The 27,654-nt window shown below is 37.8% G+C and overlaps 1 protein-coding gene across 1 annotated transcript; it reads right to left on the bottom strand.

The window, feature by feature from the left end:
• Positions 1-386: 386 nt before the first annotated feature.
• Positions 387-27,154, bottom strand: LOC107825351 (cullin-4). The gene is made up of 17 exons (XM_016652200.2): positions 26,462-27,154; positions 19,490-19,605; positions 19,073-19,419; positions 13,220-13,400; positions 12,768-12,890; positions 12,386-12,673; positions 9,477-9,602; positions 9,230-9,331; positions 9,097-9,150; positions 4,014-4,120; positions 3,838-3,898; positions 3,614-3,745; positions 3,368-3,505; positions 3,183-3,263; positions 2,892-2,972; positions 2,411-2,491; positions 387-659 (listed from the first exon to the last, which is right to left on the bottom strand). Exons 1-17 carry the CDS (start codon positions 26,793-26,795, stop codon positions 546-548), a joined length of 2,466 nt encoding a protein of 821 aa, XP_016507686.2. The 5' UTR covers positions 26,796-27,154; the 3' UTR covers positions 387-545.
• Between the last annotated feature and the right edge of the window lie 500 nt (positions 27,155-27,654).

Here is a 27,654-nt window from a genome sequence, read left to right as displayed (position 1 = left end):
GGAAAAAGTTTCTTTGTGTAATTAGATACATTTAAGATAGTTGTTTAGCTGATGAGATAACTTTCATCCGTAAATGCATGAGATATAGTACCTCAAGAAGAGTTGATTCTCAATTTTGGGAGATGGTACTATCTTCATTTTGATTCCATCCTTGTAATCCAATCAGCGACAGTTTTAAGCATCTAGTCTCCGACATCTTGTGTTGAAATCCTACTATTAAATCGCTTTACTGCTATAATTAAATGAGTCTGTTTACCGCCATTCTGCAAGTGCGAAAAACTAAACAAAATTCCTGTACTATTTGACAGGAGAACAAATCTGCGCAGACGATAAACTTTTTCCTCAAGATGACGTTAAAACAAAGATGCAGAGGGCACTTGTTCATATGCTCAAAAAAACAGTAAATTTACGAAATAAAATCAAATATAAGCTTTACACTGCGTACGACAACAAAATTAATGGTTACAAAGTCAACTGTACAGAACCTGACGAGGAAATCTCCCAAGTCATTTACAAGGGAAAAAAACGCAATGACTTGCAACATTTTAAGCAAGGTAGTTGTATATTTGAGGATTGTTTTTGTCCCGTTCCAGGTACTCCCTATCTATGAGGCTTTCAATCCTTTTCTTCAGATCAGCTGGTTTTATTGGGAATTTAAGCTGCTCCAACAAATATGAAACATGCAATTAGTTAAAAACAGATCAATCCCCCGACCCTTAGGCCCAGTACAAAAAGCTAAGAGCTTTCATGAATCGAAACGATTCAACCATGGTATGGTACAAATCACTCTGCAAATGACAATAGATGCTTTACTTGTACTCCAACTACTCGAAATGCTTAAAATCTTCTTTCAATTATCAGGAGTTGGTGTCTCTCGTATTGCACTACTTGCATCTGAGCAACTCATATCAAAAGCACCAGTATAGTATTCTTGCAATGATTAACACTTCAAAATATTTTACCCACAAACATTAATCAGTTAATAGAAACTTGACTATGGTAAATGGAGTACAAATGATTTGACAAGATTTACTTGAGTAGGAAAGATAAGAGTACAAACTTGAAGATATTAACTATTAGAGTCAAAAGAATTCATAGTATTGCTGTTTTAAGTGTGCATGCCTAACTAGCAGTAAACTCGTTGAATCATATTGACAACAATAAAGTCTTGATAAGCAGAAAGGAAAGTCTTTATCTTCATCAACTTCAGAAAAGGTGCAGACTAACCAGCTAAAGATGAATTGGATCAAATGTAAACTCGCCATTCATAAAGGTGAAAACAGTTGAATCAAAATAGGAAATAAAATAAAGCTTTAATAGACAAAAGTTATCTACATTATTTGGCAAATAATAAGGTACTACTGATATCGTCCTTTCTTTCTACACCAACTTGGTACAATTGTCTCAAGTGATATTTTCTCACATACATTATCGCATTCCAACATGACAATAACGCCTTTTAGTGGTTTAGAAGCGGCAGTTAGGTACATCACTAGCTTCATGCTTTCTATTGGTAGTAGATTTTCTCATCCTCAATGTTACCAATTATCTTTTCAGTAATAACTATTTGCCTCCAAGAAACCGTAATTATATTTGCTTTACTGAACAAGATATAGGTAACTGTTTGGACTTGAATAAAATAATTTTAGTTGTTACTTTAAACTGAAGGCTTCATTATTTAAGATCATCAGGAAAATCTTTTAGCTAACTTGTGCTCGGATTTCTAATACCTGTCTGGCACCAGAGTACGAAATGGGATGGTTCCCACCATAGATAAAGAAACCATAGAGATAATAAGTAGGTTTAAACTAGAAGATTCAGTGTTGTTTTCCTATTATGCTTTCATTAAAAAACCTTGTCTTCTCAAAAAAATAGAATGACATTTCCTTTGAGGTGAAAACGGTAGGTAGTTTCTTTTGGATAATAGTGATCCTCGGGCACGCTTACACACACCTCGACTAATCTATCGGTTACCTGCTACCTCTTACTGGACAGGTACGCATCACTCTACCACACAAAATTAGGCAAAGGGAAAAATTCCCCTATTGTCACCTCTGTTGCGATTCGATCCTCGGTTCCCAAGATTATTACTTCAATTTCTCAACCCTTAGGCCACACATATACTATATAATTGTACTTTAAATTAGTGAAAGACTTAGTTAAAAGATGTGCTCAGCTTTCCAATACCTATCAGTTATCCCCTATTGTGCTCAGTTTTCAAGCTCTTATCAGTTAATCCTATGTCCGAATTCAGACCACATTCAGTATGCTAGTGATAGTTCTCAACCTTGTGCAGAGTTCGGGCATCAAAATCCACTGGGTGGGAGTGGGATTAGGCAGCAGATTCACTCTCCAGCAAAAGAATTAACAAGTACTCAGTTAACATAATCAGGGTCAAAAGTTTCATTACCTGCTGAAAAAGTTCAGTTATCAAAAGGGTATGACTCAGCACTTTTCTGGTCTTCATTATCCTAACTATTGCAGCATCAACCTGCATACAGGAGAAAAGATTGGATGAAATGGACAGCAAAGAACATAAATCTCAAAATTTCCCTTCAATGTTTCAACAGTCCATGTTGACAATTTTATTGTACTGATTAATTTTGGCCAAGAGCCATGTCAGATAACTTTGTTTTCCTGACTATTTTGGCCTTAGAGATAAATAGCAACGTCGAAATACCAAGAGTATTTAGTGCAGGAAAATGACAACATATGAAGAATACATTGTTCAACCAAGCAACATTTCAGTGAAAAGACAAATTTGTGATGCAGTCTATTAAAGACAGCACCAAGCTTGTCAGTTAAAAATGCTACAGCAAGTTCTATTTGACTGCCACTAGCTCTGATTGCAGAAATATCAAAGTAGAGAGGGGAGAAATAAACGAGCAAACCTGATATTGTCGGTCCTGAAATACTCTTTCAGTGGTGCTCGTGTTTTCCTCTACTGTTTCCTTCATCTGGATGGCATTTACCTGTATAAATATATTGATTGTTAGCTTTGTGTCTAGCAGGAATAGCAAATGACTTATACCAATCACATCTTTATCTCATATATTTGTCAAGAGCTGCAGAGCGCACTTATTTTCTTCTCCTTCTGAAGAAAAGACACTTTAACACCTCAGGCTTTGAGGTGGGCATCATAATCAATTATCATTTATCTGAAAACACCAAAAAGAATATACCTTTATACGATAAAGCGGAGCAGTAAATTGATCATTGAACACAAAGGTATCGTCATCCTCGACATCTCTTCCTTTTGGAATCTATAAGATCAATTTTATTTTCAGAACCATACGGAAAAACATCTACACATAAGAAAAATAATACCAAAAATAAGAAAAATCTCCACCTAACACTGACCACACACCTTCTGGAGAACACGAACTTTACCACATGCAAGAGACTGTAGAGTCCTCCTCAACTCTTTATCCTCAATTCCAGTTGCTTCCTTGATATCTTGAAAGCTAAGCTTTTCCGCATCATTAAAAAGCATTAGAGCAACAGTCTGCAGAAAGAACGGACAAAGTCATAAAATGACCAAATAAGATACCCGTAGTGATATGCAAAGGAAGTAAGGAACACTGTTATACTAACAACGCAAGAAAATACCAACCTGAAATAGAGAAACTGCGAGCTCCTTTTTACCTTTTGGAAATTCAGCTTTCAGAACACAGTGGCCCAATGAATTTTGCCACATCAAACGCCTACCACTATACTTGCTCAAGTAGAATTCCTTGAAAATATCCTGCAGCATAGAGCCCAGTATAACACAATGTGAAGTGATAGAAACACTAAATGGTGTCAGAGGAACTAAATATAAGCAAAATAGTGGCAAACCTGATAGACATTGAGTTCATGGGGAAGCCGAACATCCATAGGCGGATAGGTTGGCCAGTACCTGTAGCACAACCAGCATAAATGAACTTCAAATTTTGTGAAGGCACAGACCACAGATAGCTCAAAATTCCTAGATATAAAAAGTGATGGAATGTTCCGCAGAGTTATCAGCTTACCCCATCGTTAAAACATGGACACTCATCTCGATCCCTGTTGGGAGTTTAGTTCTGGCTTGGGAAGATTGCCTGAAGGATTCATTTATCTCTTTTGACAATTCAATGTCCTGGATAAATGGTTTTGAAGCATTAGAAAAACAAAAATGATGATCTGAATACACGTGATTATGCATGTCTGCCAGCGATTTTCTCCATTGGAAGAGAATTCCGTACACTCGTCTCTATTAGAACCTATTGATGCATTTATTCTCAAAACTATTTCAGATATCAGTCAAACTATTGTAGTTAAGCATTGTAAACAGAAAAATTGCAGGGGTATCAGACTAGGACTATGGGGATGAAGTGGAGAAAGGATAGTGCTGAAATAGGTTTCCAAGGCCATCAAAAGATCTGTCAGTAACAAAAAAAGGAAAGACGAACAAGACGATCTGATGTTCAGAGAAACCACTTTATGGCAGGCATAAAGTTGGAAAATGTTGTTTGCTAGATAACAACATTTGGGAAATGTTAAACCTGCTTCCATGTTATTTCTCAATTGATACAACAGTATTTCCCGACTCCAACCTCAAAACGCTGAACAAAAGGTTCATGTATTGGTCATTTTGGAATCAGAAAAGGGTCAAATATACCTTCGTACTATTCGAAATAGTTTAAATATACCCTTCATTTGAGTATCCGTTCAATTAAAACCCTACCGCTATACTATTGCACAAATTTACCCCTGATTTGAACGGCGGGACACGTGGCAAGCTCGGATGCAAATAACCCACCCCCAATTTTAATACCCGATTTTTACGGAACCCACCCCTTTTTGTAAACTCATTACCCAACCCATTCCCCTTCAAACTTCAATTTCGTTTTGATTTCCTCATTGAAGAAGAAACACACCAACCCCACCACCACCCTCAGTCATGTTGCTCTCTAGAGGAAAACGTCTCATAAGGTTGCAGTTCACATGTTTACCCCAGTAATCAGAACAAGAATTTCTCTTCTGTCTCTTTCTACTCTCACCCTTTTCTACTTTCAACTCATTTTCTGTTTCTGCACAGCTATAGAGGGAGAAAATTAAAAGTGAGGAATGTGAGAAAGCACGGGAGAAAAATATATTATTGATATTCTATTCAATTATAATACAATGAGCCCTATTTATACAATACATATCCTACTCCTATTCTATGTGGGACTAGGACTAACTCACGTTATTTACATAACTATGTAATACTCCCCCTCAAGCCGGTGCATACAAATCATATGTCCCGAGCTTGTTACATATGTAATTAATATGAGGACTAGTGAAGGACGTGGTAAAAATATCTGCAAGCTGATCATTCGACTTCACAAACTTTGTAGTAATATCTCCTGAGAGTATCTTTTCTCCAACAAAGTGACGGTCAATCTCAAAGTGTTTAGTTCTCCCGTGGAACACCGGATTCGATGCAATATGAAAGGCAGCTTGATTATCACACACAAGTTCCATCTTGCTGATCTCACCAAATTTCAATTCCTTGAGCAACTGTTTGATCCAAACTAGCTCACATGTTGCCATAGTCATTGCTCGATACTCTGCTTCTGCACTAGACCGAGCAACCACATTTTGTTTCTTGCTCTTCCAAGATACCAAATTACCTCCTACTAAAACACAATATCCAGACATAGAACGTCTATTAGAAGGTGATCCTGCACAATCAGCATCTGAGTATCCAACGATCTGCTCATGGCCTCGATCTTCGAACAATAATCCTTTGCCCGAAACTGATTTTATATACTCAAGAATGCGGACAACTGCATCCCAATGACTATCACAGGGAGAATCCATAAACTGACTCACAACACTCACAAGAAAGTAAATGTCAAGTCTGGTCACTGTGAGGTAATTTAATTTACCAAACTGCCTATATCATGCAGAATCACTAAGCGGCTTCCCCTGTACTAGTAGAAATTTAGAATTCGGATCCATAGGAGTGTCAACAAGTCTACAACCTATCATTCTTGTCTCCTCAAGAATGTTCAAGGCATACTTCCGTTGTGAGCTCACAATACCTGAGCTAGACTGAGCGACCTCAATACCTAGAAAATACTTTAATCTGCCCATATCCTTAGTCTGAAAGTGCAGAAAGAAATGGTTTTTCAACAACATCATCAACATAAACCACCAGATAAATACAGAGATTTGGAGCAGAATGCCAATAAAATACAAAGTGATCAGCTTCACTACAAGTCATGCCAAACTCTTGAATTACTATTTTGAACTTACCAAACCAAGCTCGAGAAGACTGCTTTAGACCATAGAGGGACCGGCGCAACCGATATAAGGTTTCAAAGAAGGTAACATCAGCGGACATAAGGTACCGTTGGAGGTCAAGTGAATAGCATCGATATCCCTTTTGCGTTCTCGAGTAACCCAGAAATATGTACTTAAGAGTTGAGGAGCTAACTTATCTTTTCCTGGAGTAAGGTTATGAACAAAACACGTGCTCCCAAAGATACGGAATGGAAGAGAGAACAAAGGTAAGTGGGGAAACAAGACAGGGAATGGAGCTTGATTCCGGATAGCTGAGGATGGCATACGATTAATAAGATAACAAGATGTGAGAACTGCATCCCCCAAAAACGCAACGGAAGATGAGATTGTATGAGTAGGGTACAAACAGTTTCAATAAGATGTCTATTCTTTCTTTCAGCTATACCCCATTTTGTTGAGATGCGTACGGACAAGATGTTTGATGAATGATTCTATGAGAGTTCATAAACTGCTGAAATGGAGAAGACAAATATCTAGGGCATTATCACTACAAAATGTGCGGATAGAAACCCCAAAATGATTTTGAATTTCAGCGTAGAAGGTCTGAAAAATAGAAAACAACTCAGATCGATTTTTCATAAAAAAATATCCAAGTGCACCGGGAATAATCATCACTGAAATTCACAAAGTAGCGGAATCCTAAGGTAGAACTGACCTGACTAGGACCCCAAACATATGAATGGACTAAAGTGAAAGGTGACTCTGTTCAATTATCAAGACGTCGAGGGAAATGGGAGCAAGTATGCTTACTGAGCTGACATGACTCACACTCGAGAGTGGACAAGTGAGATAATTCAAGTACCATTTTTTGAAGTTTTGACAAACTGGAATGTCCCAACCGTTTATGTAATAAATCTAGTAAATCAAACAAGACAAGTTGTTGAAGAAAGACAAGTTGTGAGTTCATGTGATATAGCAAGGATAAGGTAATAAAGTCTATTTGATTCACGCCCGGTACAAATGATCCGTTCTGTACTGCGTTCCTGTATAAAAACAAGGTCATCAAGAAATAAAACAAAGCATTTAAGTGATTTGGCTAAGTGACTAACAGCTATGAGATTAAAAGGACTACTGGGAACATAAAGAACTGAATCTAAAGGTAGGGAAGGAAGTGGACTTGCTTGACATATTACAATTGCCATGGTTTGAGACCCGTTGGCCATTATGACTGTGGGGAGAGATTGGGAACATGAAATAGTAGTGAAAAGAGATTTACTGCCAAAAATGTGATCAGATGCACCTGAATCAATAACCCAAGACTCGTAGGATAAAGATTGGGAGACACAAGTCACGCTATTACCTGTTTGAACAACGGAAGCTATCTCTGAAGATGTATGTTTATATGCTTTGTATTGAAGGAACTCAATATGATCCGGTGGAGAAACCATCCAACTATTCATAGTATTGGACCACATTTTCCTACAACCAATTTCTCAAATTCTTGAGTAAAAGTTGTATGGCTAACCTTGGAATGCCAAATCAGAACACTTATTTTTTTTTCTCTTAGTTAGATGGAATTGAAAATCAAGGTCTTCACTTGAAATAGTTTGAATCAATAACTCCTGCGAGAAAACTGAAGAAATAGCTGGGAAAACACTGTTTACGACAGGAAATAAACACTGTTCACGCCAGAAAATTCCAAAGTTGTCGGATTAGAAAGAAAATTGTATGGACAAGCTCGGAATCACCTCCCGAGAAAGTTGTCCTGAAGTTGGGCCAAAACGTGGCCGGAACAGTCTACACGCGCCGGCGAGTGGGTCGGAGATGTCGCCGGTCAGCGGCGCGTGAGGGCGCGTAACAGGTATTTTGGCGGAGATGTTTTTCGAGGCTGGTCGCCGGAGGGTGATCTACCTCGAGGTAGTGTTGGTTTTTGCATAACACCGACAAAAAAGAACTTTTAAACCGGACTGATTTCTTCATCCCGGAGTAGTTGGTATTTTTGCACAACGATGAATCTCTCACCTTAGCTCTGATACCATGTAAGAAAGCACGGGAGAAAAATATATTATTGATATTCTATTCAATTATAATAGAATGAGCCATATTTATACAATACATATCCTACTCCTATTCTATGTGGGACTAGGACTAATTCACGTTATTTACATAACTATCTAACAAGGAAACTGAAAAAAAATGTAAGATTATTTGTTCTCTATATGCTCGTTTGAACTCAAGTATTTATAAAGAAAATTGGAAAAGTTGTCTCTTTTGAAAGAGCTTGGTATTGTATGATGTCCGAGAATTAAATATTTTGTGGGGAATAGATTGTTTTTGAAATTTCTGCTATTATTTTTGTTAACTGAAGCAAAGTTTTGGCTGGAGTTAGTGCTATGAAACTTTGAAGGTTAACAGTAAGAAATGGGTTGAAGAATTAAGGAAATAAATTAAAATAGAAAAAAAGAAAGAAAAGAGAAGATAAATAAAAAAATAAATGAAATATTTTTTCCGATGACGATGCCAACGGGCGATGTGGGGTTCTGAACGAATTTAACACATCCCTCATTCCCCTTAATCACTCATAACTCTTTAACAATTCTTCTGTCATTTGGGTCAGGAAATGGTCATGGGTGGGTTTAGGATGGGTTATTTGCATCTGAGTTGCCATGTGTCCCTCCGTTTAGATCAAGGGTAAATTTGTGCAATAGTATAACGGTTTAATTGAACGAATACTCAAACGGAGGGTATATTTAAACTATTTCGAATAGTATATGGGTATATTATATTTGACCCTTTTCCGTTTTGGAATTTGGTTCAATAAGATAGCACAGCCGAACATACCTTGAACATTCCCTCCAATTTGTTAGTGAACTGGCTACCACACTCGGTCTTCAACTGTAACAACAATGGTAAAATTCAGTAACTGCCACCATAGAAAACCAGAAACAGTGGAAGTTCAAAATCAAAGGCTTGCCTTAGAAATCATAGACTTCTCAGCATCAATTGAAGCACTCTTTCCCAACAACAGTCTTTTCGCAAGATCTTTCTTGTAGAATGCTTCAAATACATCCTTACCCTGCACAAAAATGAAATAGCAGACAAGTCTCAGCATACTTTCAGGTGAAAAACATAAAAGAACTATCCGTGAACAACAGAAATAAACTTATCCAGCTATAGATTACATAAGTTATCTTCTGCTACTGCTGATCGTGCTCTCATACCTGTATAAACCTGAATAACACCAGGACTTTATCTAATGTCCCCTCCAATTCCTCCTCTGATGTACCTTTGTTCCCAGCACGAAGCTTCTCGTCCAAAAACTTAGCAATTAGCTCGGCAGGTCGATTCTATTTCACAGCAAAATATGACCCAATCAGTTCTGAGAATAAAGTAAATACTACATCAAAAGGGAAACTTAGATGAATTCGCATTCAGAATATGATCATCAACTACAATCAGCCGGTCAGCTACCTGGAAAGTACAGAGAAAGACTGCAGAGACAAGAATAACAAGGGAGTGAAACCAGTGTAACGAGCCCAAATTATATCCAGGATATAGCACAGCCTAGTAGGACGATCTAGAGGTCCTTATGACTCTTGAATGATTTTCTACGAACCAATAGATTACATGTCATAAAGAAAATTTAGAGACAAAACAAAGGAAGTTAAATAACCAACTCCTAGGCAAGGATAAGGCAAGCTTGACTTTGCAATGTAGCCTAAATAACTGGATGACCATGCACATGCACATGCTCACAAGGACAGCTCTTAGAAGAGAATTTTTTATGACCACACAATTTTCTTCTTCCAATCGGGGTTTTTTGTAGCTAAGGTATCTGTTTACCACACAAAAAACAACCTTTGCATGCAAATGCCAGGGGCGCGAAGCAAGAAGAATGCCATATAACTTGTGAGATAGGTTCAGATAAATTTGGAGGTTAAATCCATACACAGAAAGATTAGGAGGAGCCTCTGTCAAGGAAATAACATAAGACTGGCAGGAAAAATCAGTAGGTAATACTTTTGAAGTAGTGCTTTTCTCTGAATCTTAGCAGGTCATGCATAGTGGTAGCAGGCGGAGGAAGAGAAATACAAGCTAGAAAAGTGCATACTTGTGTGATTTCGAAGAGACTGAAGGTTGTTGATCATCAGAATCAGAAACAACTTTGATTTTAGGCGCACGTGATATGTGTGTGTTAGGCGCTCGTAACGGGTTAGAATGCCTTCCACAAACTCACTCCATAAGAATCCACACCTTCACCTAAGATCCATTAATTTCTACTATTCCATATTTAGCACATATTAACCTTTTCTATAAACTGTTATCTTCTAGAGCAAATTTCCACTACTACTTTTCAAAAATGCTATGCTGAAAGTGGGCAACCTCCGGATTTGTAACTTCCAACCTCAAGCAGGAAAAGATTCATTCTATTAAAAAAATTCTCCTGCTTTTTTCTCTCACAAAAAGTATCTCACCGTCTGTTTACAAACTACTTGCAACTTTTGCCAGCTACAAAGCAAAATTCCATAGTAAGTGGGTATATTGAAGAGCGTCGACTTCATTAAATAATATTCCTTCCCTTAGATAGGTATTATATTTTCTTCTGAGTCAAAGTTTTCTTAGATCTTTCAACCACAGGCTGCTACAGCTCTTTATTTTTTTAATTTCCTTCGAAGCAGTAAGCCCAAATGTATTGTTGGTAATGCAACCTTGCACCCCACATCCATGCCAACGATGGATCTTCTGTGCACACACACGCCCCCCCCCCCCAAAAAAAAAAAATCGGTACCAACTGCAATCTATATATATTACTCCCTCTGTTCCCGTTTATGGGAACCTATTTCCTTTTAGTCTGTTCCAAAAAGAATGAACCCTTTCTAAATTTGGAAATAATTTAACTTAAACTTCCTACTATACCCTTAATGAGAGGCTTTTAAAGCCACACAAATACTATAATATGTTTAAGACCACAAGTTTTAAAAGAATTATATTCACATAAATGTTATGGCTAGTTTAGGACCACATGTTTCAAAAGTCTTCATTTCTTTCTTAAACTTCGTGCTCAGTCAAATAGGTTCACACAAATTGGAACAGAGAGAGTAATACATAATCCTGGCATGCTTTCAAACCACAGTAACATTCCAAATAGACATTGAAATTGTTTGATATGTGGCCCAACAAAGGATTAACGTTGTAGCAGTAAATAGTAGGCGAAATACAATTGTAATTCCTCTTCTATCATCACCTAACTTGAGTTTCTTAATCGTAGCAAACATGAAACTCTTTTCAATGCAGCTAAAACTTAAACCCAACTTGTATTTCCTATGTGGATTCGTTGTTTCCATTACAATCTATTCTTAGCTATGGTATAATTCTCAAAGCATACAGGTCTTTTGACCTAAGTTACTCGGACACGGGTGCAGGTGTCCGATATGGGTGCGGATCTAAAGGTCGGATCCTTCGAGATGTAAATTTTAAGATTCGGGGATACGGATCCTAGTACAGATACGGGTGCGAGGATCCGGTTAAAAATAATTCAAAAAATAAAAATATAAAAAATATCTCTAAATTATGAGAAATTTTGGAGAATACTTATGTATAGCTTGTAAAGCGTAGATTTCTTTTTTATTCTCAAATTGTAGATAAGAAAAGGATTGATTTCCTAGATAAGGTATGCTATTTTCTTCAAATTTACCCTAGTTTTGGTTTTGATTTCGGAAATTAAATTGTATATTGTCTCGAATTTTTCCGTCCGTCGTGGTCAAAATACCCAAAATTATTTGACCAGATCCGGTACGGATCCCATACCCACACCAATACTAGTGTCATGTCGACACGGGTGCGGCACCTAAACTGCCATGTCGGAGCAACTTAGCTTTCGATATAACTCCCTCTATGTGATTTTAGATTTACCTAATACACTTCTATCATCTTCAATCATTGTAGCATCTCACATAGGCCATCATGTTATAATCTAGTGTAATATGCTAGTTGCACCCTATTCCAAATATGATCATCTCTAATTTACTAGTTAAATGACATTTGACCATATCAACATTCCATATATATGGCAGACACTGCTAGTGAGTAGTAACTATACTTGGTGTATGCATTCTAAAAAAAACTATACCTGGCGTATGTTTATGAGATGCTCAAATGCATCCTTGATAGTGTTACTAAAAGCTTCATTCTTAGAAAAGCTTTCTTCCCATATTATATCAAGGGATGCCTTAAATTCCAAGAGGCTGGAAACCATATCTCTGTCTTTCTCTTCATCTAGCACAATGCTCTGACCAGTTCTTCGGATGTATGAACTAAGGGCTTGCCTTAATGATTCGAGGGCATTCACCCTGCAAAATAGCACATACATCCTCTGGAGATCCTCAATACGATTACCATCCATCAACAACGTGAATCCCTGGAAAGATAGTTGAAGGATTCATTAAAGAAATTGTAGGCATGCTAGCAAGAGATAAACAGACAGGACGTCAGGAAGTTCTCAGAAGAAACACCTTATCAAGAATGGCAGAAATGTGTCGCTCTAGAAGTTGCCTCTCTGCAGTTGCTATCAGTGGTTTTCTTGTACCTGCATCCAGGTAGAGTAAGCACCTTTCATGTTCTTCATGCAGCCTCACCTGTAGCAAAGAGGGAACTTCAGTTGTTGACTAAACAAGGGATGCTTGTGAAAAGCAATATCCCCATCCTAGAAAAGTAGTCTGATTTTGGAATTGACCAGCTTTTAGTTTGATTTTAGATTCAGTTATTTTCTTGATACTAAATTTATTTAAAAATTACAAAAAGTATAATAACCACAAACTTCTAGAGTAAAAAAATCTTTGTGAAAATAATTACAAGGTGAAGTTCTGGTTGGAGGAAGTATTATTAACAAAGGGGACGGCAAAACAATGTCATTATTAACATTAATTGCTTAAAACAGCAGGTTACATGGAGAGGAGAAGCATACCTCCACATGCTTCAAGTAATCTGGAACATCTGACTGTTGCATGTATTTGACACCTTCAGCAGCATAAAACTCGGAAGTACGCTCAAGAAATGGCTTCTCGAAGCTTTCCGCGTAAATCCCCAAGGCAGTGAACATCTTCAGAAGATGGTTGAGCAGTGTCCTTTCAACTGCCTCACCTAATCTGTAACCAGAATGAAATATGTTAAACATAAGAGAACCAGACGGCTAACATTACAATTGGTGAAGCATGTGACTATCTCATCAAAAAGCTTAAGCCGTTAGAAAGAACACACTTTTATTTACTTATGTTAGGTACTTAGTTGTTCTGTAAATAAGCATAGTCCTACATGGAATAGGAGTAGCATAGGTATTGTGTATTGTTATAAATAGGGGTACTTGTATTATAGATAGGGTACATCAATAACATAATATTTTCCCGTGTATTATTTCTCACATGGTATCAGAGTCGTGGTGGTGAGACAAATCTGGGAACCAGAATACAGCAGAAAGTCACCGTGCCTCAACTTTCCGGTGACTTTTCACAGTTGTCTTGCGTCATCTCTCTCCGTCAGTGTTGTGCAAAATCCAACACTACCACAAGATCCGTCATCGTCCGGCGACCAAACCCCACTCAACCTCTCCGGCAAAAGTAGCCTCACGCACTCTCACGCACCGTCAGAAGCTAGGGTTCCGATCGAGCTGTGAGCCCACGCGCCGGCGAGTATGACCTTTTCCGGCCATTTTTTGGAGAAGTTCCTTGAGGACAGTTTGCTCGCCTACTAATTCCGACTCCATACATTCAAGGTTCATCATATTCCGACAACCTTTTTTATTTTCCGGCGACTATTGGCAGATTCCGGCGGCTATAGTGTTTTTTTCTGCTGCTTGTTAACTGTTTCTGTGACCTAACACAATTTTGGACCAACTTTGCCACCAATTTTGTGACTTCGTAATTATTTGATCCAATCATGTCTCTCTGATTTGATGTTTTTGATTCCAAGAACAGTGGAGTTGGAAATTCAGCCTTTATTATTACTTCTGAATCCCTACTTGGAAGTTCAAATTATTTATCTTGGGCTTCGTCTGTGGAGTTGTGGTGTAAAGGTCAAGGTGTTCAAGATCACTTAACCAAAAAGGCTAGTGAGGGAGATGAAAAGGCCAAAGCACAATGGGAAAAGATCGATGCCCAGTTATGTAGTATCTAGTGGCGATCTATTGATTCCAAATTGATGCATTTATTTCGTCCATTCCACGCATGTCATTTAGTTTGGGGAAAGGCTCGTACTTTATACACTAATGACATATCTCGTTTCTATGATGTGATATCGCGGATGACGAATTTGAAGAAACGGGAATTGGATATGTCAACTTACTTGGGACAAGTAGAGGCAACCATGCAGGAATTTGAGATGTTGATGCCAATTTCTGCTAGTGTTGAAAAGCAACAAGAGCAACGACAAAAGATGTTCTAGTCTTACGCTCGCTGGACTTCCTAATGACCTTGATTCAGTGCGTGACTAGATTTTGGCTAGTCCAACTGTCCCTACAGTTGGTGAATTGTTCTCTCGATTACTTCGTCTTGCTGCGGCACCAAGTCACCCAATGATCTCCTCACAGACACTTGACTCCTCTGTTCTCGCATCCCAGACAGTGGAAAATCGGGCATCTCAAACTATGGAGAAGAGACGAGGAGGAGGTCGTTTTGGAAGATCTAGACCCAAGTGTTCTTATTGTCATAAACTTGGACACACTCGTGAAGTGTGCTATTCTTTACATGGTCGACCACATAAAAATGCTTATGTTGCTCAGACCGAGACTACAGGTAACCAGGGATTTTCTTTATCTGAAGGGGAATATAATGAGTTCCTTCAGTATCGAGCAAGTAAGCAGACATCTCCACAAGTAGCCTCGATTGCTCAGACTGATACTTCTGTTGCTAGTAATTCTTTTGCTTGTGTTTCCCAGTCTAGTACTCTTGGGCCATGGGTCATGGACTCAGGCGCTTTTGATCATATCTCTGGTAATAAATCACTTTTGTCGAATATTGTGCATTCACAGTCTTTTCCCACTATTACTTTCAAACTAAAGCAAAAGGAGTTGGACAAGATAATCCCCTATCTTCTGTCACTCTAGTTTCCGTTCTTTATGTCCCTGACTGTCCTTTTAGTCTTGCATCTGTTAGTCGTTTGACTTGTGCCCTCCGTTGTGGTATATTTTTATTTTTTTTTAAAAGGTAAAGATTTTATTGATAAAAGCACCAAGATGGTACATAAGATTACACCAAAATCAGACAACACCAATAACAGCATACTTCTAGTTACAAGTTGCTTAACATATCCAAGAACTCCATATATTGATCTAAACTTTCAACTAAACATTTTATTGATGATTCTTTTAAACTCCAATCAAACTCCGTTGTGGTATATATTTTATTGATGATTCTTTTATTATGCAAGACCGCAATACGGGACAGACTATTAGCACAGGGCGTGAATCAAAAGGCCTTTATTACCTTGACTCACTAAATCGCTCTACAGCATGTCTAGTTACAGATCCTCCAGACCTAATTCACAGATGTTTAGGACATCCGAGTTTATCCAAACTTCAGAAGATGGTGCCTAGTTTGTCTAGTTTGTCTATACATTAGATTGTGAGTCGTGTCAGCTTGGGAAACATACCTGAGCCTCCTTTCCGCGTAGTGTTGAGAGTCGTGCAGAGTCTATTTTCTCTTTAGTTCATTCTGATATATGGGGTCCTAGTAGAGTCAGTTCAACCTTAGGATTTTGTTATTTTGTTAGTTTCGTTGATGATTATTCAAGATGTACTTGGCTTTTCTTAATGAAAGATCGTTCTGAGTTGTTTTCTATATTCCAAAAATTTTGTACTGAAATCAAAAATCAATTTGGTATTTCTATTCGCACTTTTCGTAGTGATAATGCCTTAAAATATTTATCCTCTCAGTTTCAGCAGCAAGGAATTATTCATCAGACATCTTTTCCTTATACCCCTCAGCAAAATGGGGTTGCAGAGAGAAAGAATAGGAACCTCATTGAGACTGCTCGCAGGCTTCTCATTGAATCTCGTGTTCTGTTGCGTTTTTGGGGTGATGCAGAATCAAATTCCGTATTCAGTATTGTTTCCCCAGTCACCCTTATACTCTCTTCCCTTCGTGATTTTGGGAGCACATGTTTCGTTCATAGCTTAGCCCCTGGGAAAGATAAGTTAGTTCCTCGTGCTCTTAAGTGTGTCTTCCTTGGTTATTATCGTGTTTAGAAGGGATATTGTTGTTACTCACCTGATCTTTATAGGTAGGTACCTTATGTCAGCTAACGTCACATTGTTTTAGTCTAAACATTTCTTTACCTCTTCTGACCACCTTGATATATCTGAGGTCTTACCTATACCGACCTTTGAGGAGTTTACTATAGCTCCTCATCCACCTTCAGCCACAAAAGTCTTACCCATACCAACCGTTGAAAAGTCTAGTATTGCTCCTCCTAGATCCCCAACCACAGGAACACTACTCTTGACTTATCGTCGTCGTTCGCGCCCAGCATCAGGCCTAGCTGGTTCACGTCTTGCACCCGACTCTGCTCCTACTGTGGACTTGTCTCTTCCTAGTACACCGATTGCACTTCGGAAAGGTATACGGACCACACTTAATCCTAATCCTCATTATGTTGGTTTAAGTTATCATCGTCTGGCATCCCATTATACTTTTATATCTTTTTTGTCCTCTGTTTCCATCCCTAAGTCTACAGGTGAAGCATTGTCTCATCCAGGATTACGACAGGCTATGGTTGAAGAGATGTCTGCTTTACATACGAGTGGTACTTGGGAGCTTGTTCATCTTCCTACAGGTAAATCTATTGTTGGTTGTCGTTGGGTTTATGCAATCAAAGTTGGTCCGGATGGCCAGGTTGATCGACTTAAGGCCCCGTCTTGTTACCAAAGGATATACTAGATATTTGGGCTCGATTATAATGATATTTTCTCTCCCGTGGCTAAAATAGCATCAGATCGCCTTTTTCTATCCATGGATGTTGTTCTCCATTGGCCTCTCTAACAGTTGGACATTAAGAATGCTTTTCTTCACGGTGACCTTGAGGATGAAGTTTATATGGAGCAACCACCTGGTTTTGTTGCTCAGGAGGAGTCTCATGGCCTTGTATGTCGCTTGCGCTGGTCACTTTATGGTCTAAAGTAGTCTCCTCGAGCCTGGTTTGGTAAGTTCAGCACAGTTATCCAGGAGTTTGGCATGACTCGGAGTGAAGCTTATCACTCTGTGTTTTATTGGCATTCCGCTTCAACTCTCAGTATTTATCCGGTGGTCTATGTTGACGATATTGTTATTACCGGCAATAATCAGGATGGTATTACTAAATTGAATCAACATCTTTTTCAACACTTTCAGACTAAGGATCTGGGCAGATTAAAGTATTTTCTAGGTATTGAGGTCGCACAGTCTAGCTCAGGTATTGTGATTTCACAACGGAAGTATGCCTTAGACATTCTTGGGGAAACAGGAATGACAGGATGTAGACCTGTTGACACTCCGATGGATCCGAATTCTAACTTTTGCCAAGACGGGGGAGCCGCTTAGCGATCCTGCAAGATATAGGCGGTTGGTTGGTAAATTAAATTATCTCACAGTGACTAGACCTGACATTTCCTTTCTTGTGAGTGTTGTAAGTCAATTTATGGATTCTCCCTGTGATAGTCATTGGGATGCAGTTGAACGCATTCTTCGATATATAAAATCGGCTCCAGGAAAAGGGTTATTGTTTGAGGATCAAGGCCATGAGCAGATCGTTGGATACTCAGATGCTGATTGGGTAAGATCACCTTCAGATTAGACATTCTACGTCTGGATAGTGTTTTAGTAGGAGGCAATTTGGTATCTTGGAAGAGCAAGAAACAAAATGTAGTTGCTTGGTCTAGTGCAGAAGCAGAATATCAAGCAATGGCTATGGCAACATGTGAGCTAGTTTGGATCAAACAATTGCTCAAGGAGTTGAAATTTGGTGAAATCAGCCAGATGGAACTTGTGTGCGATAATCAAGCTGCCCTTCATGTTGAATCAAATCCGGTGTTCCATGAGAGAACTAAACACATTGAGATTGACTGTCACTTCGTCAGAGAAAAGATACTCTCAGGAGATATTGCTACAAAGTTTGTGAAGTCGAATGATCAGCTTGCAGATATTTTCACCAAGTCGCTCACTGGTCCTCGCATTAGTTATATATGTAACAAGCTCGTTACATATGATTTGTATGCACCGGCTTGAGGGGTAGTGTTAGTTAGTTAGTTGTTATGTAAATAAGCATAGTCCTACATGAAATAGGAGTAGCACAGGTATTGTGTATTGTTATAAATAGGGATACTTGTATTATAGTTAGGGTACATCAATAACATAATATTTTCCCGTGTATTATTTCTCACAACTTAATTATGTCTCGAACAGTAATTACTAAAGCTACCTTCCCATATAGACCCAAAAGAAAGGAAAAGAGAAGAAAGATAAGCTATCTTCTTTTCATTCTCTCCCAAATGAAAGAGAGAAGCTCCAATACTGTCAAACATGGCATTGAAGAGGCAAAATAACCTGATGATGCATGGCAGGTCAGACCCTGCTCATTCCCCACCTCAGCAAAAGACCTCTTTGTTTTCATAATAGATAGAAGGTTTTATGTACTTAAGACCTCATTCTTCTACTACTTTACATATGAGGAGCAATCACTTGAACTAGTTAAGCAAAAAACATTCCCCATCCAATAAAAGCATATATACAAACAACCAAAGATGAACCGACCAATCTCAAAATCATTAAGATCAATAAGAAAACTTAATTACCTCTCAGACTCAATCATCTGTAGGAGGCCAAATACAGTTTTGTATTCTACTTCTGAGGCAAGAGAGAGATGTTTGCGGAAAAGCTGCAAGCCCATATCCCACAGTGAACGCACATTTGGGGTTTGTTTCACATATGTTCTATCAAGAAACAAAGCTATTCCACGAATCATCAGCATCTGGTCACAAAAATCCTGCCAGCGCCTCTCAACAAGTGATAAGAAAACGACAAGATCTTCACTTTGGCCAGCTAAAGACCGTAGAGCTGCAGCTATGTGTGATTCACACTCTTTTTCAATTCGTTGATATAGACTTCCACCCATTTTGTGTAGACAAAGGTCATTCACAGCCTACAACAGAAAACTCAATCAGTGAACTTTCATAAGCTACAGTATTAGAAAGTAATGTTGCAACATGCACCTGATAAAGTGCCTCTAATTCACACGGATTACGCTGCTTCAAGAATATTGCACTAATAGCTGACTTTAGAGTTGCCCAAGTATTTTCTTCAAAATTTGTCGGCAATGTAGGTTTTGCTTCAGGGAGAAAAAAACAAATGGAACGGTAAGCTTATACATTGTTGCCTTCAAAATATTGACACCTCATCTACAATAATCCATAGCAGCTTAATGTCATGAAAGAATAGAATCAATAATAACTTATAAAAAATGCTACTAATAATAATAACTTATTGGTCCAGATTCCAACTAAAGAGCTATCAAGTTATACTTATCCAAAGTAAAATAAAATAAAAGAGATATGACTTAATATAGAAAATAAATTATGTTAATCTGACGAATCCCTTCAAGTTAGTACGTATCATCAACACAGAGAGATATCAGTCTCCAACTTCTAATTGGTTATATTCTTACAGTATGTTATTAATGAACAAGCTTTCCAATTGAAATCTTTTTCTTTCTGACAGAGCTATAATGAAAGCCCTGTTTATTCACAGGGTTTCTATAGCTACTTCTTTTCCTTCTTTTTTTTTGACAGAGCTATAATGAAAGCCCTGTTATCACTACTTCTTCTTAACCTACTTCTTTTTCATTTTTTTTTTCCGGGAAGGGCCAATAACTAGGTGTTAGCAATATGATGACGACGAGCATATGAATCAATAAACACCAAAAAAAAAAGAATATATGGCAAGATAAATTAGATATTTATATAGGAAAAAACCATGCAATGGGAAACAAGGTAAGAATTATCAACAATGACACTGCTGTAAACCTATCGAAAGAGATATACTGCAGTTTATTAGCATCTTTTTTCTAGGTATAATGAAAAGTGGCTCCAGAAGACAATTACCAAAAGAAAAGTCCCAATTCTTGAGTTCCTAAAATGGCCAAGCGAATTCACCATTTTTTCAATGGACTAATAAATCTTCCCATTTCTAGAATTTAAGCATAATTATTCAAAGTTTCTTTTAATAGTTTCGAGTCCTCTCTTCAATAATTATCTCAAAAATTTCATGTACTCTTAACCATCATAAGTTCGCCTTTACCAAATAGCTTTATAAAGTACATAATTTTACGGATGCTGGGAAAATCTGCAACCATAAGCAGTAACCAAGAGATAGAGAGCCTACAAGAAAACATGGTTCTCCATAAAGGTCACTCAAACATCTGTACAAACCAGAATCTCATGGGTGCACCAAAAGGAAACTAGAGACAAAAGGCTATTCCTTAAATATACAAAATCATTCTCAACCCCCTCAAATGCCATTCTATTTCCCCCTTCCATATAACCCAAACCAGAGCTAGGGGACAACATCACATGTTGTGGATCTTAGTTTCCTTATTTTGAAAGCCAACTAAACAGTACATCCTTCACCACTAAGTTGCTCGGACACGGGTACGGATCTAGAGGTCGGATCCTTCAAGATGTAAATTCTAAGATTCGGGGACACGGATCCTAGTACAGATACGGCGCGGGGAATGGATCCGACTTAAAATAATTCAAAAATATAAAAATATTTTTAAATTATGAGAAATTTTGTGGAATACTTACGTACAGCTTGCAAAGTGTGGATTTCTTTTTTATTCTCAAGTTGTAGATAAGTAAAGTATTGATTTCCTAGAAAAGTTATGCTATTTTCCGACAGTTAGTATTGCTCACCTAGCCCTGGCTGCCAAACACGCAAAGAAGCATATTTTTCTAGGCGCAAATGGCATCCAAATCAAAAGATGCGGGATATCCATCTTTCCCTCACCAACAATTTCTAATAATATAATTTAACTTAGTTGTCCCTAGAGCTTAAGTTCAATAGCAAGAACGTTGAACGTGATGTGTGGATTAGGCAGACGTCAATAATACAATACTTATCGGGGACAAAGCCTGATTTTCAATTGGGGTGAGGGTAGTGCCCCTCAAAGTCTAGAACATGTGAGCCAACTTGAATCAGGCCAAAAGCCCACTAGGATTTTTCTGATATAAAACAAAAAAATAGTATGATTTAACTGAAACATGTTGTCTCTCCCAATTTACCAACTCCACGAGTCCTGCATAGCATTCGATAAATTTTGTTTGTAATGTAACTCTACTAGACATTTCTTTTTTATGACGATGTTGTCGGGGCTAGCTTGTGCGCACCTCGACATAACTCCACTAAACTTTGGAATTCACTGATCTTCCTCATGTACTAGAACCTAAGGTTCCGCTGAACACCCTGATCTTGTACACATCGGAACTATTGCACTGCCATGTTTGTTTAGCCTCGACACAATGTATATGTTAGAAAATCTTTATCCTCAGCACATTCTCTCCACACAACTAGTGTCTCCAAAAGTTAATCTTGATCTGATCATATAATTTAAAAGTAATGTGACATTGAAGCTTTCCCATGCCTTCATAATGCTCCTAAATAATCCACACCTAAACGGCAATTTAAGTTCCTAGTCATCTATCCCATCCACAATACCGTACTTTTCAACAATGAGCTCCCACCAAGAAGCTCGCTCCTCCATCTGAAACTCCATATCCTCTTCCCAAGCAAAGCAATACTGAAAACTCTGAGATCTTTTACTCTAATGAGATCTTTTACTCTAAGTCCTCATTCCCTCAAGATCATGATGACCTCCCAACTCACAAAGTAGTATTTCCTAGTTCCATTTGTAGCCACTAAAAGAAAAATTCCTCTTAAGTCTCTTCAACTTTGGTCACTCTAATTGGTGCCTACATCAATTTTCTTGATAAGTAATATGTGGAAATGATTGACAAAGCGCTCTTGGTTAGTATTTCCTTCCCCTCTTCCGACATGTACCTCTTGCCACCCTTCTAATCTCTTCTCAATTCTCAACCAACGAGTGTTGATTCCACACTGCTCGGCCCTTGTTTGAAGCATCCAACGACAAACCAAGGTAGGTAGCAAAGAGAGGCCTAATGCTACAACTAAACACTTGTGTTAGTTATTCTATTTTTATTTTATTTTTATAGAAGTGTTAGATATTCAATGTTGTTCACCTCACCACATGTAAGATCTCCAAGAAAATTGCATTTTCTGAGGGTTGATCCTGGGACCCACAACAACTTGAAACCATATAAGAATCTACTAAAGGTATGTGTCGACCAAAGCACCTTTGCATCATAGAAAGTAAAGTGTTGTTTGCAAACACAAGATGGTTTTTGATCCTTATGTCGCTCTATTCCCCCGATCGATGTAATAAAGGCCCTCAAAAGACCCCTTCCCACAACCTCATTTTACTCGGCACTCCCATTACCAAAATGAATAGCATGGAGATAACGGGTCTTCCTATCTTAACCCTTGAGCTGCCAACGAATCATGAACTCGTATTCACCGAAACAGAAAATTTGACTGAAATATGCAGAATCCAGTCACTTCGAAATAGATGAACCTAAAACATTAAAACAATTCAGGCAGCATCCAGCCACTTTAAAATAAATGTATTTTGACTAAATCAAATGGTATTAAAGTTTTAGGAAGCAAATCAAATACACCTAGATAATGGTTAGTTTAGAGGTCTTCAAAATTTGTAGTTTAAATTCGAGCTTATGTCCCTGAAACTTATTCAAGTTAACAGATCAAGTGTAAACATTTAAATTTGGAAAAACTAGTTTAAGTAAGAATTGTTCATAAGAGTTGAACAATATTCATTTGGTTGAAGTTTAAATTGCATCCGCAAGAGTATTTTGTTTGAACCGGGGAGTGGTCCATTTCGGCACAGAACAAACAACAGAATAATAGTTCTGAGGCCCATGCGGCAATCCAAAAGTAAAACTAATCACTTTTTGAAGGCCAAACCATCCAAAAGTCATCTTTGTATTTAAAAAAGTTGTTCAAGCCCAAAATGTTTTTGGACCTTGACCCATTTGGTAGCCATAAACTAAGTCAATGAGAATTGGCCCATTTTGAGTCAAATTGTTTTGGGTTTTAAATTAGGTCATGTTAGGCCAAAGTTGCCTTCATCTTTAGGAAGTAATAATCAGTTGATCACTGCCGTTAATTAATTCAAACCCTAGCAAATACTTAGTTAATAATTTTTTTCCTTAACGTCTTTCCTGTGTCACAGTTAGTAACTCTTTTAATCACTTAGAACCGCAAATACCTTTTTTATGAGCTAAACTCTTAAGTCTTTAGCAACAACAACAACAACATACCCGATATTATCCCACACCGTGGACTCTTAAGTCTATAAATCTGTAAAAATATTAATACTTAGACTTAAGCACTTAATGACGCCTTAGTTAATTAATTTAATCCAGAAGGTAACCGCTTTTTATGTGGATTTTGAAGGGTGCCTCACACTCCTCCCTTAAAATAATCGAGTTTCTTTCATTTTTGTTATGGGTATTTAGGAGTCAAACTATACAACACTTAGATAATGCATTAGGTGCCTTAAACCTAGTAATTGTAGGTGATGACTCTAATTAATTAATCAAAATCCTGTTACGAAACTGTTGCACTTCAACTTAAGCCCATTTTCAAAAAGCGTGCAACAACATAGAGACTCTACTGCATTGTAGTAGGTTCAAGACAACACCCCAGATGAAGTTAATAGATTTTAACTAGAGCATCTTTCATCATAAAGTATGATCTTTCCTTAACTTTCCTTTATCTTGTTTGATAAGTTGCTGATGTGTTATTCGTTTTTCCTAAAACTATAATGATGTGCTACCGTACTTCTTTCAAAACTAGCATTATGCGTGGATTAGACGGTTGGCGGTATCATCAAGCGCTCCCGTGCTTTCCCCTCTATGCAGCTTTACATCTTATGCAGCCAAACGTAGTAAGCCTAGGATAGAGTTAACCAACCACCATATTTATGTCATGCATCTATTCAAGCCTAGCCGACTTAATACCCTTAAAGTATGAAGCCCATTAGTCGACCTTGTCGAAATGTCAAAGGGTCTCCGACTCAAAGTGTCCAAAATCCATAGAACATGACAATAGATCTCAGCTCTAATGAGTTCAGTATCAAGATGATACTGCCTAAAATAGATGTTTTTCAGGAATGGTAAGAGAGTTGCCTCAATAAATGTTAGTTGGAGCAAATGAAAGGTTTGTCTGACTATGGTGCTTGGAGAAAGGGGATCTTTCAGAAGCCAAAAGATTTGGGTGACTCATCATTAAGCAGTGTTGTCAAAGGCGCGCTTAAACCTTAAAGCGAGGCTCAAAACATGTTGAGCGCTTCGCCTCACTTTGCGGGTGCTTCAATGTCACATCAAGGCTCTAAGGCATACTTTTCCTTTCCAATGAGTGTAATCATGAAAAGGCGACACCGAACAATTAATATTTCACTTTATCGTAAATATTTTGTCCATATATTTGTTATTCATGCTTATAATTATTGGTCTTGGACTACATATACATATTTTTACTTTTTCTCCATTTTCGCCTTTTTTCATTAAAGCCCACGTTTTATTTGCGCTTTTCGCTTTTGATAACACTGTCATTAAGATGGTTGTTCTGAAGTGCGAAGAAATTGCAGATGCAACTTCTTTTCTTCATATTTTACTTCTCATATACTAGTTTTGAAAGTTACTTGTTAGTAACTTCTCTAACAGAACTTCAACCCCTTCCTAACCAACAAAAAGAAATTCTTTGAGGGAACCAAAGCATTTCATACATAATATCTTTTTTCCTTCGATAAAGTAACAAATACATTGATATGGTGGGTAAAAAGCCTTGTATCCAACTATTATACAAAATATTTGTGGTTCATACACAAGATTTTGTATTTTTAATAGTAATACATATCAAATTATTGCTTCCTTTCCAAACTCTAGCGGCCTAAGTAGCATGACCTTCGATCCAACGCTATCAAGTCTATACTTTAAAGGTTGTGTTTTCTTTCCCTCAGATTGGAGAAATCCATACGCAGATTTTCTTTTGTTAAGATTTTGATCCACTATGCCTATCAACGCAAAGAACAAACACAGAAAGTTTCGCGATTCTTCTGCTACAATTGTAATAAATAACATGTGGCACTTAGTTCTGCGGAAGCTTCGAAAAGCAGTGAGGAAAAAAACCAAAAACAAAAAATTAGATGATAATTGACCAACTATTGTAGCACCGGAGACTTAAGACAATGTAAGAAACAGAGATTTTGTCGCCGGCTTATGGCTATTAAGCATATGCACCAGTAAAGACAATTAAGTCCTTGTCCAAACTCTAGAGAGTGGAGAAGATAATACACGGTAAAATGCTATGTTAATAAGAATCAGAAACTGCACGTGCTTATCCATGTAAATTGAGATAGCATTCATAATCGCATGAAGGACTCTATTATTTAGAAAACATTACTATAATTAATTTGCCAACCAATGTGCACATGATTTTCCTAAGAAATTCTAAAAGATCGCTCATTAGCACACTATCCAACAAAATTTATCATACGATAAAATGATAAATTGAACCCTAACTTCACTAGATGTGCCAGGGAACAACATTCAATGACGGGTGATTTTTTCCCATCTGCCTAAGCCTTGATGGGCCGAGTTACCCTATACTTGTGTTGATGGGAAGTAGTATAGGTGCGCGCAAGCTAGCCTAGACACCACCGACATTTTAACAAAAAAAGATCATGTATTTACCATAGTTTTTCTGCATCACACAAATTATCATGACTAGGATACCCCATGATACCACAGTCTAGTTAAATTTTATCTCTTATCAAGCTAAATGCAGAACTAATTAATCTTGATAACTTTGTATTTGGAAAAAATACATACCGCCTTAGGAAGTACAACCCTAATTGCACATAGTTTGGCAATCAATCATTCATTTAAGGTAAAATGTCTCATTTTTTTCTAAAAACCCATTTGTGCTTAGACCCTAAGAACCCTAATATGACCAAGGAGCAGCAATAGTTACGAAATTCAAATCTTTATAAAATTGAATTATGCAAAATAAAATAGAGAGCTAAATCAAACCTTTGACGAGCTTAATGACAAGTTTTTTAGCAGGCTGGGGAGGGGTAGCTTTCTTGCGAGACAAATTGGCAGTAACCCCACCACCAACTGAGGCGCGTGAAGGCGCGTCCATGTTCGAATCCTCCATCATGGCTGAGTTACCAGAAGGGTCTTCAAGGTTATCGAAGTGAACGTGCTGGCCGTTTACAGCTTGTGACTTAGCCTTCTTCATCAAAGAATAGGATGGGGTTCCGCTGCCAACGTTGCCGCTGCCGGTGGTCGGAGTGGAGGAGGAGGGATTTGTGGAGATGAAGATTGATGAGCGCTTCTTGGGGTTGGTGGTGGGTTGAGACATAGACGAGAAAGAGAAAGGTTTTTAAGAGCTCATTTTGTTGTTAAAAAGAAAGAAAGAAAGAGAAAGAAACGCTCGATAAGCTAAAAGCCTAAAATGTCTATTCTATCTCTAAGAAGAAATGTTTAGGTAAGAAAGGGCAAAAAAGTATTTTAGGTAGAAATGTTTTTCCTTCCATTTCAATTTCATTTTTAAGCCAATCCTAGAAAAGGGATGTTAATACTTTCATTTTGGGTACAAGAGGAAGGATGTTAATGGAAATGGCAAAGGCGTGATACAACTGGTTTTGGGTTCAAGTTCAAAGTTAAAGATTCAAGGGGATCGGTGAAAACCCACTTGTCCTATATCCGACGAGTATTTGATAAATGAGTAATGGCTGGGGTAAATTTCAATGTATATTTACGATTTAACGAGTAATTAAAATTTGAGTTTAGAGACTGTAACGAATCGATCGGTCATTTTGTGTAATTGCATCATGTTTCCCCTTTTCATGCTGCGGGGCCGATTATTTTCGTTCCACGAAGCTTTCGGGTTGATTTGGACCTTTGATTCTTGACTTAGAAGTTTAAATTAGAAAATGTTGACAAACATTGACTTTTGTGAAAACGACCCCGTTACTGTGTTTTGATTACTCGGATAGCTTCATATCGTGATTTCAGACTTAGGCGTATGGCCGAAATTGATTTTGGAAGTCCGTAGGTTGATTTGCCGAAATTTGGCAATTTGAAGTTGAAAAGTTTGACCGTAGGTTGACTTTTAGCTATCGAACTCGGAATTTGATTTTGGTACTTGGAATAGGAACTTGTCTGCAAAATTTAGTGTCGTTTGGAGTTGATTTGATAGGATTCGGACGTTTAGTTGT

The sequence above is a fragment of the Nicotiana tabacum genome, chromosome 17, assembly GCF_000715075.1.
Source record: "Nicotiana tabacum cultivar K326 chromosome 17, ASM71507v2, whole genome shotgun sequence".
Classification (NCBI taxonomy): Eukaryota; Viridiplantae; Streptophyta; class Magnoliopsida; order Solanales; family Solanaceae; genus Nicotiana; species Nicotiana tabacum.
Note: the sequence above shows the minus strand (reverse complement) of the source record. Positions and strands in the feature narration are given on the sequence as shown.

What these genes read in the sequence shown, in the direction of transcription:
- LOC107825351 (XM_016652200.2), bottom strand. Translation starts at nt 26,795, where the DNA reads ATGTCTCAACCCACCACCAACCCCAAGAAGCGCTCATCAATCTTCATC. An exon ending in TGTCATTAAGCTCGTCAAAG is followed by an intron (nt 19,606 to 26,461) that starts GTTTGATTTAGC and finishes TTCTCCCTGAAG; the next exon opens with CAAAACCTACATTGCCGACA. An exon ending in AAGTTCGTGTTCTCCAGAAG is followed by an intron (nt 3,264 to 3,367) that starts GTGTGTGGTCAG and finishes TTGATCTTATAG; the next exon opens with ATTCCAAAAGGAAGAGATGT.